Source organism: Pterocles gutturalis, unplaced genomic scaffold (genome assembly GCF_000699245.1).
Source record: "Pterocles gutturalis isolate BGI_N339 unplaced genomic scaffold, ASM69924v1 scaffold8653, whole genome shotgun sequence".
Taxonomy (NCBI): Eukaryota; Metazoa; Chordata; class Aves; order Pterocliformes; family Pteroclidae; genus Pterocles; species Pterocles gutturalis.
Genome location: NW_010117965.1, coordinates 7,909 through 22,047, shown reverse-complemented (window position 1 = coordinate 22,047; position 14,139 = coordinate 7,909). Strand labels below are relative to the sequence as shown.

Here is a 14,139-nt window from a genome sequence, read left to right as displayed (position 1 = left end):
AAACCAAGCTGTACCTGTGGGAGCTAAGACTGTTTTTCAGGTGTTTTTTAGGACACCTGCCCCGAGGACAGTTACAAACAAACCCAGGAAAATTATTTTGAAGAAAAAAACAAAATAGGGAAGAGCAGGTGCCAGCAGGAGCTTGATGCCCTGCACTGCAGCTCCCTGCCATTGTGTCCCCCCCGCCCCACCCCGTCCCTCCCATTTTTAATTACAAGCAGTCAAACTGTAAAGACCTTAATGGACATCTTAATTATTGCATTAAAGTTTGAAATGGAAAATTCCTCATTAAGCGCCGTGCAGTAGGTCACGGCTGCAATAAAGGGCGGTATTTTGCTTGTTCCGGCGCTGGGTGCCCTTTGCAGAGCAGCGATGGCTTTGGGGCACGTCCCAGCCCCAGGGAGCTGCCAGGTGGGTGTTAGATCAGGTCTCTACTGTAAGAGCATCTGCTTGTGTTTTCGAGGCGAAAGTACAAGTGAGAAGCGCTCTTTGCTATTTCTTTTGTCTTCCAGTGCTATTTTTCTCCTGCGTTTTGCTTTCCATCTGCTTCAGTGTGTTTATTGATTTAGTGTTATGCAAACTGCAATAAACCAGCATCCTCCCAATGCTCCAGAGCCAGCTATTGAATATGCCCCAAACAATTTCAGTGCAAACCGACCCATCCATTCCAGCCCGCAGCAGCCATACAACGTACCTGGAACTGACCAGCCTTTAAGCCCAGCCCCACATTCCCCATCCCTGTCCCACCAGACCCACCCCTGTTTGCTCAGGGCAGGCTGGAAAGCCGGGATCCAGCCTGGCAGGGGGGTAGCCCTGGGACCAGGACAATTTTAGGAGTGTGGCTGAGCTTGTTCTTGTCTCTCAGGCTCTAGACAGTCGCAGGATACCCTGAAGAAGAACTGGGCAGGGTTTAAGGTGGGTCTGTGGCTTCTTGGAGCTTTTCAGATCAAAATAGCTCGAGTGTGTGTGTCAGAGGTTGTCTGTACCTTTAGCAAGTGCAAAAGGACTGGGAAAGGTGAGGATAACTCACTTTGTGCTACATTATCTTCAGCATCGTTTTCATACCACAAAGTTTCATGTTTGGTTTTCTAAGCACTTTGAGGAGAAAATTAGTGGACTCCACAATCCTCAAAGATATTTTCTTGATATGTGACCCTACAGCTGAGGTTTTAAAATTCCTTTAGTGGCTATTTCTGCTTTTAAAATGTGCTCCCAAACTTCTGTTTTCCCTCCCCATAGTAAAGGCACAACTGCCAAAGGGGCACAGGAATGGGAAAAGCCAACACTGGGACAGCCAGTCCCGGGACACCCCGACACAGGCTCTGGGGCCACCAGCCAGGGCTGCTCCTCGGTGGGGCCGGGCTCTGCTCACTGCCCAGATGTTCCAGCTGTGCCACCTGTACCAACCGCGCCAGCGCTGCCAGCCAAACCACCCGTGCCAGCTGTGCCAGCTGTGCCAGCTGTGCCAGGGCCAGGCTCCCCCTTTTTTCGCTGCCACATCCCAAATCTAACAGCTCCCTCTGTTGGCATCTACCGAACCTATCAGCAAGGATACAAAAAACCTGGCAATATATATTTTTTTTAACCACCATCTCGAGGTGGAAGGTGATGTGTCTGCGGGGTTATACCCCACCCACCTAACCCAAGACTTGTTTCAGTTTTCACTCCACCGACTGATACTGAACCACATCTCCTGATGCTGCAGTGACCACAGCTCTGCTGAACACCGCTTTTCAGTCATTTTTCCAAAACAAGTGAGAAGATATAGCTGGCAGTACTCCAAGGTCCGACGTGTATGTGAGGATGCTGTGAAAATCTGCCAGCCCAGATACTCTCCCAGCACAGCCTCCCCGTCCTCTCTCGCCAGCCCTAAGGAGTTAATCACACTAAATGTGCTTGAGCCCTGTCTGTTCCTTGCTGATCATGCAGTTTAGCACCTCTGCATTCAAAGGAAAATCACGGTGTGCAAATTATTCGCTGCCTTTATTTTTTCAGGACCTTCTGTAACAAAAACTCTCAAACAGCAAGTTTTGCCAAGGTTGCTTAAGCAAATAATAGCTCCGTAAAATGGTTTCAATACTTCGCCAAAGAGATGTGAATATAATGAAACCTAAGCCTCAAATATACTCCAAATATTTAAGTTATTAGCCAGTTTACAGATAGATAATCCAGACAACCCACCCCCGTGTTAGCTGAGATTACAGAGAGGGCACAGCCAGCAACATTGACTTTCATTTGAAGATCTCCGTTCCAGATTTCCCAGCTTGCAGAGCCAAGGGGTGGCCAAGCTGTCTGGTTCGAATGTGAGTGATTTGAACTGATCAGCTCTTCCTGCACCCAGCAAAGAGAACGAGAATTCACTCCTTGTGCTCCTGACCTGCAATGCTGAACAGCCAGGGAAGATGTTAAAAAAAAAACCAAACAAACCCCACTTTTTTTTTCTGTGTGGCTATAGAAAAAGCCATGCAAACAATCTGCTCGGACTAGATGAGGGAAAAGGCTGGCAGAGATGTCTCCACAGCCTCAGGTCTCTTTGGCAGTCAGGCCACACTGACCCTATATTCTCTTGCGAAGACATCAGGCAGTTGCATCTTCCTCTCTTCCTATCCCCCGTAAGGAGCTCAGCTTAGTCAGTGGCACCCATTAGGTCTCTGCCATTAAAAGGCTGTCAGTATTTTCAGTATAAACCCAGCTTTACAGAAACTTAACATGGCTCCAGAATATCTTCCAAGAAGAAATTTGGCCAAGGCAAAAGGATAAAGAGGGGGATAATTTATTTTTTTTAAGGACAATGAATCGGAACCTATAGCTTTCCTGCATGGTGAGGTCTCTTGGGAAATCTGGTCCCAAGCCTCAGCTGAAGTTTTTGGGTAAGCACTGGAGAAATCAGAGATCCTTTCAGGCTGCAAGCAAGGGGTGGGAGGAAAAGCAAGGAATTGCTTTAATATGAAACATCAAACTTAAAATACATCCTACAAAACCAGAAACTGTAGGCTGGTAAATCCTCCCCTTCTGGAAATCCTGTGGGTTTTGGTGGGAGAACCACTCAAAATAAGCATGCAAAATCAGGCCTCAGGTACATAAAATATAGAATTTGGTAATTAAATTTAAAAATATATATAAATAACTTAAGACATTCAGGCTCAGAGGCGTGTACAGCCAAGCATCTCCCTCTGACACGGGGAGCTGCAGGGATGCACACCCAGTCCTACAGATCCCCAGGGCAGAAATTTGCTTTACACCGAAAGCAGAAACAAAACCTGCCCATTGTAGGCTCTTTGGAAAGTCTCCCATGCCCCTTTGAGAGCACGTGGAGGACAAATCTAACCAAGCAGAAAGCGTTTGGGAGTACAGATCCGTGGCACGGAACCTGCCCCGTTCTCCCCATACATTCACTGCAGGGGGCAAAGCGGCTCCCGGGGGATTCCCTTCCTGAAGGGAAGCCTTGGCTTCATCTCCCAGCCCGTCTCCTGTACACCTGGCTTGTACCTGCAGAACGAAGGCACGCGAGGGAAGGGTAAGGTCAGAGGTACATTCATTTGGATTCATTTCGTGCAGTTCAGAGGACAGCCCGAGAGCTGGCCATCCTCCCTGCACCCACGGGACGGCACTGCACGGAGGGACCCGCTCCCGGCACAGCAAAGCATCTCCCCTCCGCAGCTCCCTTTGGAGACAAGCCGGGTACGGTGCTTTGGCCCCATGGGTATTTGTCCCCTAGGCACAGACTGGGGCAAACTGGTCGCACGGATCATATCCTCCCTGGAGATGTTGAGCTGGACGGCTCTGCAGGCCATCAGCTATGCCCTGAGCAAAAAAATGAACTCTCAATTTCTTTTCTCCCATGGCTTTCATCTGGCCCATGATGTACTTGGTCTTAGGATTTTTTTTTTCCTGTTAAACACCTAAAAACAAAAGAAAAGTTCTTTGGCACTGGTGCGACAATGACACACAGATGTGACACCTTCCTGCCCTTCAGCTGCTGCTGGGTGGATCTCTAGAGGTCCATGTACGCTGAGTCTGTGTCCAGCCTCTGGGCCTCTCCGAACACGAGGAACGCGCAGAGCCCGACGCTGTTAACGGCAGCCACCAGGTTGAAAACAGAATTCCAGGAGCCGGTGGTTTCGATCAGGTAGCCAGCCAAGTACACGCAAATGACACCTGGGATGGGAGAGAGGAGAAAGAAATGCAAAGGCTCCGGGGCCGGATCCTGCCCACCTGCGAGGAGAGGACTCCCCGGGGAAGGAGGAGCTGCAGGAAGGTGCCTTACCTAGGAGGGCTCCGCCTGTGTTCCCAACACCTGCAAAGAAAATAATTGTGCGTTAGAAACCTGCAGAGACGAGCAGCTTCACCCAGGCTCCCTCCCGAGCCCGGTGTGCGTGCCCAGCTAAATGCCCTGCTGACGGCTGCGACACCCGCCGCTGTCCCTGTCCCCATCCCGTGGCGCAGGGAAGCACGTGGCGGGTGGAAAGGCGCGTTCCTGTGGTTCCCTGCCCCACATGATGCTGCAAACATCTAGAGATGATGCAAAAACATCAACATGTAGATGTTGCAGAGAGCTACACCTGCTCACACCGCAGTGCTGCTGACTGTGTCCCCCCTCTCCGGCACAATCAGCCCGCGGGAATCCTTACCGAACAGCAAGCCAGCACACGAGGGGGCCAGATCCTGCACGTTGACTGAAATGCCACTAGTGAGAAACAGAGAGGGGAAAAGGGTTGTTTGAATGGAGCATGACTGCCTCCTCAGCAGTTACATAGGGTTTAGTTTGGCAAAAAAAAAAAAAAAAAAAAAAAAAAGAAGGTATGCTCTATTCTTTATCAGGAGAAAGGAGGAAAGAGGCAGAGAGTGAAGCAGCACAGGGAGGTACCAGGAGGAAAAGGATTCAACTCAAAGCATTCAGAGGGGCCAAAAAGCAATTCCCCACCTGCTCCACCTCCCTGACACCCGCCTGGTCCAGCGTGCCCTCCAGCACACCAAGCCTTGCCCCATGCCAGAGGCTGGGGGGATCATCTCCGCCCCACAGGCGTGAAACCCCCCAGCCTCGCGGGGACCAACACACGATGCTCAGCTCTCGCTCTGACAGTCGCGACAGAGGCAGCCTCCGCCGAGAGCCCTGGGTGCTGAGCGTGGGATAAGGGCTGAGGGTCACAGCTCTGTCGTTATCGCCCTCGTTACCTGTGGTTAAAGGTCTGCAGCCCAACAGAGGCAGAGGCGAACACTATCGCTTTGCAAAAACTGGATGTCTGACCCAGGCACAAAGCAAAAATGCTTGAGACGCCGGAGCCAATGACCTGGAAGAAAGGGAAAATCAAACACCACAGCACATTTTCTGTAAGGGAGAAAGCAACTCCTTTCATGGACAGACTGTTCCCTTTCACAATGGCAAGAGCTCGTATGCACCAGGTGCTTTCAGGTGGTTTTTCCCCACTGTCCTGCCCACAGAGGGATGTGATGCTGCGGAGCAGAGAGGACACGCTGTGCGTTTCTATTTGTGCTCCCTTACATTGCTGTTTCCTACTATCTACAGGGTCATTTGGAGTGACAGCGTGTGACTGCCTTTCCCCGTGAATGAAAACCCCTTCAGAGCACTCGCAAATCCCTGTGCTCAGCGTTACTGTTGGTCCATGCTGTTCCTCCGTCAGGGTTCTCCTCTGGATTTCATACCCTCTGAAAGAGGGGAGATGGAGATGAGATGTGAGGAAGAAATGTTTTCCTGTGCGGGGGGTGAGGCAGTGGCCCCGGTTGCCCAGAGAAGCTGTGGGTGCCCCATCCCTGGAGGGGTTCAAGGCCAGGCTGGATGAGGCTTTGAGCAACCTGGGCTGGTGGGAGGTGTCCCTGCCCATGGCAGGGGGTGGGACTCAATGATCTTCAAGGTCCCTTCCAACCCAAACCATTCTGTGATTCTATGATTTCCCGTACGCACTGCCCACCAGTCTATCCACAAAGCTACAACACCGTTCCTCTTCCACCCAGGACCACCAGCCCAGCTCCAGCAGAGCTCTGAGCTCCCACGCAAGCAGGGGTCAGCCGGCAGCTCTAGTGTCACTGCGGTGGCTTCAGCTCTCTCACCTGCATGAACTTACGGATGGTGATGGTTCTGTACCCTGGAAGAGAAAGGGAGAGTTGTGGTCAGGCACAGCTCAGCAGGGCTCCTTGTTCTCCAGCCAGGAGACCACAGGGCGAGTGGATCTCAGACGGGCAGATTTCATCTCCAGGCACATATTGTGGCTGAGATCAAAGGGACCCTCAAACACATGGGTGGGATTTGGACCCTGGAGCATTTATCCTGCTTTTGTATCAGACCCTCATGCTGTCTATTTGCTGAGTCTTCTCGCTACCAACAAGCCCACCTCCTCCCACCCAGGTCCTCTGTCCACATCACATAAAATACGAGCTAAGGAAAAGCCAAAAGAGCTCTTACCCTGGTTGATTAAGTGATCAGACAGAAATCCACTGAACAGGCTTGTTGGGATTGCAACCAGCCAGGGGACCACGTTAAACACCCAGCCCTGAAAGGGAGCAGACATCAAGAGAGGGTTGCTGTCAGAGCTGAGTTTGTTTTCAAATATTTTATTTGCTAGTCTGTGATATCTACAGAAAGGAAAAAAAAATGATGTGATCAGGACTTCTTGCAGGATCCCTGCCCTCTCTGCACAGCAAGCTCCCAGCTACACCCTGCAAAGTCTGTAAGGTGGCAGGAGAATTTGTAGGTTGTTTCTGTTTCCTTCTGCCCCAGTGACCCTGCCTCCCAGGGAGAGGCAGAAAGCTCTGTCTGCTCTGGGAAAGAGGGATTAAACGCGGCAAAGTTTACTGTTCAGCAAGGTGATGTGGCAGAGAGCCGTGGAGCCCTGGGAAGCAAACAGCAGGCTTTGCCCTGTGGGTCACCCGGAAAGCTGTCGGCAAAATTCCCGACGTGACCTTCAACCTCACCAGCAGCGTTACTGCGAGGCTGAGGGAATGTAGCTGGATTTTCTAATGCCGGGATTAGGGAACATTATGGGTAGCAGCACACTTTGGTCTATTTTCAATTAAGCGAGTTTGCTACAGCTGTAATCACAGATATTACTGGTCATCTGGATTACGAGGCTGAGGGAATGTAGCTGGATTTTCTAATGCCGGGATTAGGGAACATTATGGGTAGCAGCACACTTTGGTCTATTTTCAATTAAGCGAGTTTGCTACAGCTGTAATCACGGATGATTACTGGTCACCTGGATTACAGCTGCTCAGAGGTATTTTGGTGCCCAGATCCCACGAGGAGCTGAAATCAGTGCGGGCTGGGCTGGGCTTCACCTCGGCTGGTTGAACCAACCCATCCATCCATCGTCCCCTGCATCTCCCCCTTCCCTCGGAGCCCATCACCCCTTGGAGGCATCCTGCCTGTCCTTGGCTTCAGGATGCTTGGAAGGGCTGAACAATCTTGGGTTTGAATAATTCTGTTTCCAGTTGCTCCTGGAAATCATAGCAGGGTCTGTCTGCGTCTTTCAGTGCCTTGGAAACTTTGTTTCTTGGCCACTTTTGAAAATGTTACCCCATAGGTTTGAGGGGTGATATCCCTGGTGTCTCTTAGCACCAGCTGGGGTTATTCAGCAAGTCAATCCCAACACACAAAAGCCACCCTTGTCTCATCCCTGTCTCATCCCTACGGCCCATCGCCCTGAGCAGCCTGAGCCCAAACCCTCCATCACCCCCATGGGCTGCACGCAGGCAGCTCACCTGCAGAAAGGAGTTTGGCCAGCAGGTGACAGGTTTCCCACATTGAGGATTATCGTCCATCCTTTCAGATCAAGCATCCTCAAGCCCCATTTTATTAAAAAGTATAAAGTGATTATCGGATGCAGGGACGCTATATAGAGCATCTTACATAAGGGCGCCGTGCTATAATGCGTACCAGATGGTGAACTGCTGCTGCACAAGCGTATTACTCGAGGTGCACAGATCTTGTCACAACAATATGTTTGCTGGTTTAATACATGATTTTAATGTAAATATCAAGTATGCCATAAAGCGCCTTACACGTGTCATATGAAAAGGCATCTGTAGGCAGCTCTGGAAATTATGAAAAAAACTAACAGAGCCATTGTGGAAAAGATTGTCTGAGTCTCTGAGAACAAAAAGACCAAAATACCTGCTCTCAGCCCAGGTGAATATTGCCTAGGTTTCTGAAAAACGGGAACATCATTTGTGTATTTTTGAAGCATTTGTTATTGAGTATAATTATCATTTTGACAGGCAGCTCTGAGCTGTACAATGTCGGTAGAGTTAAAATCCCCATGAAAACCCAGGAGTGAATGGGTTGGAGGTCATCTGCATAATGTCATAATGTCCCACCACCTCCTGCCTCCCAGCCTGCTGTCCCCACGTCCCTCTGCCATCACCTCCCTCCCCAACCACCCCGTTTCGGCAGCGACCCAGCACGACTCATCTACAGGGACACCAGCAATGCCTGTGTCTCAGAGCCAGCTTACCTTTGACTCCGGGAAAGTTTCCTTAAAGAAAGTTGGCAGCCAGGAGAGGAGAGTGAAAAACGTGCTGGCAGTGGAAAGCTGAGCGATGATGACAGCCCTGGAAATACACAGCGGGGATGAAATAATCAGGAGTGACAGGTCGCACTGGGTGGGAAACGGGCACTCAAGAAACCCAAGATTTTGGTTCCTGCTCTATAAATAAATCCCTCACAGTGCTGCAATTGCTTCCTGAGATTTTTTTCACAGATAACTGCTCCTTTTGGCTTGCCACTCCCAGCACCGCTGGTTCCTCCTCTGCCCTCCCAGCCCCTGGGTTCAGGCGAGGTTAACCGCGGCGGCAATTCCCCCAGTGCATTTCCCACCAGTCCCTTCAAGTGCTGCAAGAGCTGTCCTGTTCCAAGAGGCGTTGTTTGGGCTTTTCTAGGGATTTGTTAGTGGCAGATAGATGCTTGGTGGTTATTCAAGACAGGAATGGGCTTGCTGCCCTGCAGCCCCATCACCCTCTTCCCCATCTTTAAGCATCACTAGGGAACATGCCTGGATGAGCTTCAACACTGAATGCAGCATCCCAAGGGAAAAATGCCCATTAAAAGTTGTCAAGCTTACCTTTTTAGTTCTTTATTTATACAGACGGGATTAGAAGATCTGGTCATATTTCCCAAATATATAAATAAGTGGAAAAAATACATCTAGGCAAAAGAAATAAGCCCAGACAGGAGAAAATCCCCCGGGATGGTGGGTGCTGTCCCAGCCCTGCCTCCTGCGCACCGCTCCAGCCCACCGCAGCTCCCTACCATATCGGCGCCTTCTTAAACAGCTGCTTCCAAGGCACTTTGCTCTGCTTGGATATCGAGAGGCCTCTCATTAGATAATCTATGGGGATGATGAGTTCTGCAGGGAAGAAAACATAGCAAGCTGGAGGGAGCCCTGGGAGACCCCTGTACAACTACCTTTAATCTCTTTCTAACTCTTTTTTTGGCAATACCAGCATTGGATGTTCATGAAAACACCTTGTTATGTTGACCAAAATTTTTCCACTGCATCCACACACTTCCCCATCCAGCCACCTTCACCCATCTGTTATATCTCTTGTTGTAATTAAACAGAAATCACTCTGGGCAAGGACTAGGTTTGGATTTTGTGCAGCACCGGGCACACACCAGGCTCCGGATGGGCTGAGCTCCCACGTACCACTCACACCAATAGTGCTGTAGCCAGGTGTAATGGTTTGCCCATGTGTGGAATTACTCCCAGACAGTTATTTGGGAAGAGATATTCCAGATTAACTGGTTTTTAAAGCTCTGTGTGTAGATGCTCTTAGTTTGGAATAAGTATCTTGCCCTGCTTTAGCTTAATCCACTTTGCAGCTGATGCTCTGCTTGGTGCTTTCACTGGTGCTTAAGAGTACCGAGGAGTCAGATCAGGCTCTCGACAGCAATATAATCCAGTGCGGGGCTTGAAATAGGAAATCAGCAATGCCAGAGCTCAAAACCTTGTTTCTGGGTTTAGCATCGTGGGTGAGACATGGCGTATATTACAGAAGACATCTGAACAAAAGGGCTTTGTGTAAAACCAGGAATGAGCTTGGAAACGCAGGGGATTTGCAGAAAATCTCACAGAGGTGTCACCGGGGTCCCGCAGCCTCAGGAGCCCAAGGGGTGCGGGGGCTGGACTCACCTGTCTCACCCAGGAGGTACTTGCAGGTGCAATAAACCCAGAGCAAAGTGAGCAAACCGGAGAAGTAGAAAACACTCTCCCAGCCGTACCAGTCCAGGAGGAGAGACCCTGCGCCGCCGATCACCAGCGTCCTGCAAGGGAAGCCAGGCTGGGATATACAGGTCTGGCTCGGAGCGTCCGGGCTGCAGGCATCCATGGGAGATGCTGCGTGGGGTGGGCGCTGGGATCACTAAATGCACCTAAACCAGCTGTCGGTCGCTGCGTGGGCAGACACTGCCCACCTGCCCGGTCACCCCAGGACTCCACAACTGTCCTGTTCCCTGCCTGGCATCTCGGCCAGATCCTCAGCCGGGCAGGAGGAACCATGAAGGGACCCCGCACTTGCCTGCCCCAGGCTTAAACGTGGTCTTTGGGGAGGAGAACTTGAGGCTGCTGGTGTGCAGAAAGTATCTCGGATAAATGAGCAAAATAAATTAGTACACTGGAAAACTAAGTGATTAAACACAGTAATATTTCTGTTTGGCTTCTGAGCAAGCCCTCCATTTAGAAAGGAAATTCTTCCAATTCTGGAAGTTACATTGTCCCCAGCTATCAGAGAGGACAGATGACCAGTCTCGGGGTGACCCTCGCTTTTCCTCCTGGACCAGGCTGTTTCCCAGAGTAATTAAATGTTGCAAACACTCTTCAAAGTCTGGCTTAAAAAGAAAGAAAGACAAAAAAATCCCATAAATCCTTGACAAGCACAACAGCAACTGCCTGAGGCTTCCTCAGCTGCAGCCGTATCCTCCAGGACCCAGGAATCCACTTGTACTTTGGGCTGTGAATTTTGCCTCCAACTATTTCACGGCATTTCATCAGGTACAACGTCCAGCAACTGTCACTCGCTGCTGGAAGCCTTTTGAACTTACCCGAACTGCGAGCCGGTCCCCACGGTGCTGTAGGTGAAGGCTCGCTCGCTCTCCCGGACCCTCTGGGACAGGAGGCTGGCCAGGGACGGGAAATACACCCCTGCGGGCAACGGGAGGGTCAGGCTCCTGTGCCCTCGTGGGCAAATCAAAAGCAAATTTAAAAGATCCCGCAGGAGCTAAACACCGAGACAAAGCAACAAAACCTTCGGTGAATTCAAAACAGGGATAGAAAATAAAACAAGTGAATCCATCAGCACAAAAGGTTGGTTTGTGACTCCTCTCTACTCCTGTTCCGTCCTTGCTGCTGCTCCTGTGAATCCATCAGTGCCAAGGAACTTGTCCCAATGGTCCCCCAGTGCTGCAGCTCAGCACGAGGGAAGGAAAATCATCCCAAATTATCCCAAACTTTTGTCCAGGACCAATTTTCCCCAAATGCTTTGAAGGAGTTTTAAAATGCAGAAAATGGAACAGGAGCGTTGATGATTTCAGAAGCCAGCAGCCCTCGTCTGGCAGCGAGATGTCTACGGGGGAATGATTTGTCAGCAACTTTCTCGAGAAATGTCACTTTTTTTCCCATGGACATTCTGGACGCAGAGGCAGTTTTGAGCCAGAGAATTGCTTCAACACACAGGAGAAGGGCGCATGCGCTGCAAACCTCCTGACTTGCACCTGAATTCACTGCACCGAGCCCCCCGCGCAGGGAAGCCCCCGGCAGCCGCGGCCCCGTGCCCAGGACGGGCTCTCACCTTGCAGCAGCCCCATGAGGAACCGGGAGGAGGCCATAAAAACGAGATGGGCTGATGTGAGGTGGGTGAGCAGCGGGGTGAGGACGGTGAGGAAGCCCCAGGCTGACGCCGAGAGGAGGAGGACTTTCTCACCTCCTGTTCTGCAAGACACAAAACACCTTATCCAAACCCAGCGGAGGGCAAAAGGGCAAAGCCCCCCAGCCACGACTCAAGGGTTCTTCCCAGTTCAGCCTGTTTTTAAGAGCAACCTGTGGGTCAAACCTGTTCTTCTCCTCTTACAAATGCCTTTAGCCCTTTGGGGAGTAGGATCAGCAGCTCCGACCTCCTCCCTTCCCTCCTCCCCTTGCCACCGGCATTGCTCCCGCCAGGACACCGGCCACCAGTGCCACCCACCCAGCTCCAGCACACACCAGTCCCACAGACACTGCACTGATGTGCTGGAGCCTCTGACATGGGGGAAGCCCAAGCCACTGTCACCGTTCTGCTTTTCTTAACCAGTGACAGTGTTTTCTCTTCCGTCTGCTCTTTCGCATCAGCTGTGCCTGGTGACATTTGGGGTTTTTGCAGACATTTGCTTGCAAATCACTAAGGAACATAACTAAATAGCACAGTGCCCTGCACAGATAATGTGCTCCTTCCAGGCATGTGTTCCTCACTACAGATTTCATAGGAAAGCCCTCCTCACAAAGAGTAGAGTGGCTGGGGAAAGGAACTGGAGCAGGTAATTACCCTGATCTTTCTTTACAGCTAGCTGGGGAACTTGGGTTTTAATTGATAAAAGTTTGGTTGTCCCAAATGTGATGGAAACTGTGATGGGGGCTTGCATGGGGAAGGGTTGCATGAGAATAGAGGGTGGAAAAATTGGAGGTGCTGAACTGAAAAAGAAGATAAATAATCCAGATTAAACAGGAAAAAAACTGTGTTCCTTGCAAAAAGGAAGCATTTTCTTCTTGTGGTTAGTGATTGCAGCTATAAACTGTTCCAAGCTGGTGTCCAGCACCACTGGGGTTGAGCTATTTGTTAATGGACAAATAACACTCCTGGGGAGCTGCAGCTATGACTATGCAAAGAGCATCAGCTTTTCTCACTTCTCTACAATAAAGTCTGCCTCACACCCACGATTTCTTTCATCAGCTTAACATGGAAGCTTGTGGGCTCGCTTTTTTCACTCCAGTTACTGAACCAGTGCTAAAAATACCCTCCATCAGAAAAATTATGTTGGTATAAAAGTGCTCTTCACTGTTTCCAGGTGAAAAAAAAACCTATGTTGGTCTCAGCATCCATTAATGTAGCTGCAGCTCTCTCCCGGCGCTGCTCTGCAGGAGCTGTGACCATCGTGCGGACACTCCCTGTGCTCGCTGGGGGATTTTCACCTGTGCCAAGCCCTGGGTGCATGCTGCCCTGCAAGCACAGCACAGATTTGAGATCCAGGAATCTAGTCGGACAGACAAAACTACCCGTGTCCTTTCTGATCTGAGCTCTGGACCCTGAGTGCGGCTGGTGGAGAGACCTCAGCTGCTTGCAGAGCAACCTGCCGTGCCCGGAAAGCTTCTCCCCACCTTCCCCCTCCCGCTCCATCACTGCCCCAGGGCGAAAATTTCCCAGCCACTATTGCAGAGGGAAAAAATTCCCCAGCCACTATTGAGACTGGTCAAAAACCATCAATTAAAAAGCCCGAGCAGAGGAAAACAGGAGAAGAATAATATCCTGTACTGGTCGCTGATGTGTCCCCCGAGAATCTGTGTCAGGCAGTAGCCCCAGAAGAAGCTGCTGAGCACGATGCCCGACTGCTTCTTGTCCCAGGAGAAGTGGGTGCTCAGGGCGACGGCGCAGATGGGGACGGTGACACGGGCGCAGTACAGCAGGCACGTCCCCAGCAGCAGCATCACCGTCCAGACGCGGGACTCGGGCCTGCAAGGGGTGGAGAGGAAGGTGAGGAAAGGGCAGCTGGAAGGGTTTGCCTGGTAGGTCCACGCGCAGGGACGGCTTACGGGGCAGACTGGTTTGTGTGAAAGCCCCAACGAGTCTGTCTTGATAAAATAAAGGTCAGGGCAACCCCCCTGTGGCACAGAGGAGAGGGCATCTGGTGACATTCCTGAATGATGCTAACTTTCATCCCAAACGTTATTTGACCTCAGCAGCAAAACAATAGTGTCTGTCCGCAGGCTGCAAGGTGGAACAGGCTGCTGGGACAGGTTGGCTGCGGAGTAAGGAAAAGGCAGGGAAGAAACTCGGTTTGTTTGGTTTTTTCCCCAAACAAAATCTTTAGAAACTGTTCTTTAGAAGATAGGGATAACAAAGGAAAGGTCAGTGCATGAGGTTGGATGCATTTGCATGAGA

At 50.8% G+C, this 14,139-nt stretch overlaps 1 protein-coding gene across 1 annotated transcript; it reads right to left on the bottom strand.

Moving 5' to 3' along the window:
- Positions 1-3,994: 3,994 nt before the first annotated feature.
- On the bottom strand, positions 3,995-13,710 carry SLC17A9 (solute carrier family 17 (vesicular nucleotide transporter), member 9; the record flags this gene model as incomplete). Its single annotated transcript, XM_010076018.1, has 12 exons — positions 3,995-4,158; positions 4,268-4,297; positions 4,632-4,687; positions 5,176-5,291; positions 6,070-6,104; positions 6,422-6,509; positions 8,469-8,565; positions 9,263-9,359; positions 10,146-10,276; positions 11,054-11,153; positions 11,800-11,939; positions 13,513-13,710. Coding segments are annotated over 12 exons (1,252 nt in total), but the record flags the coding sequence as incomplete, so codon positions are not given.
- Between the last annotated feature and the right edge of the window lie 429 nt (positions 13,711-14,139).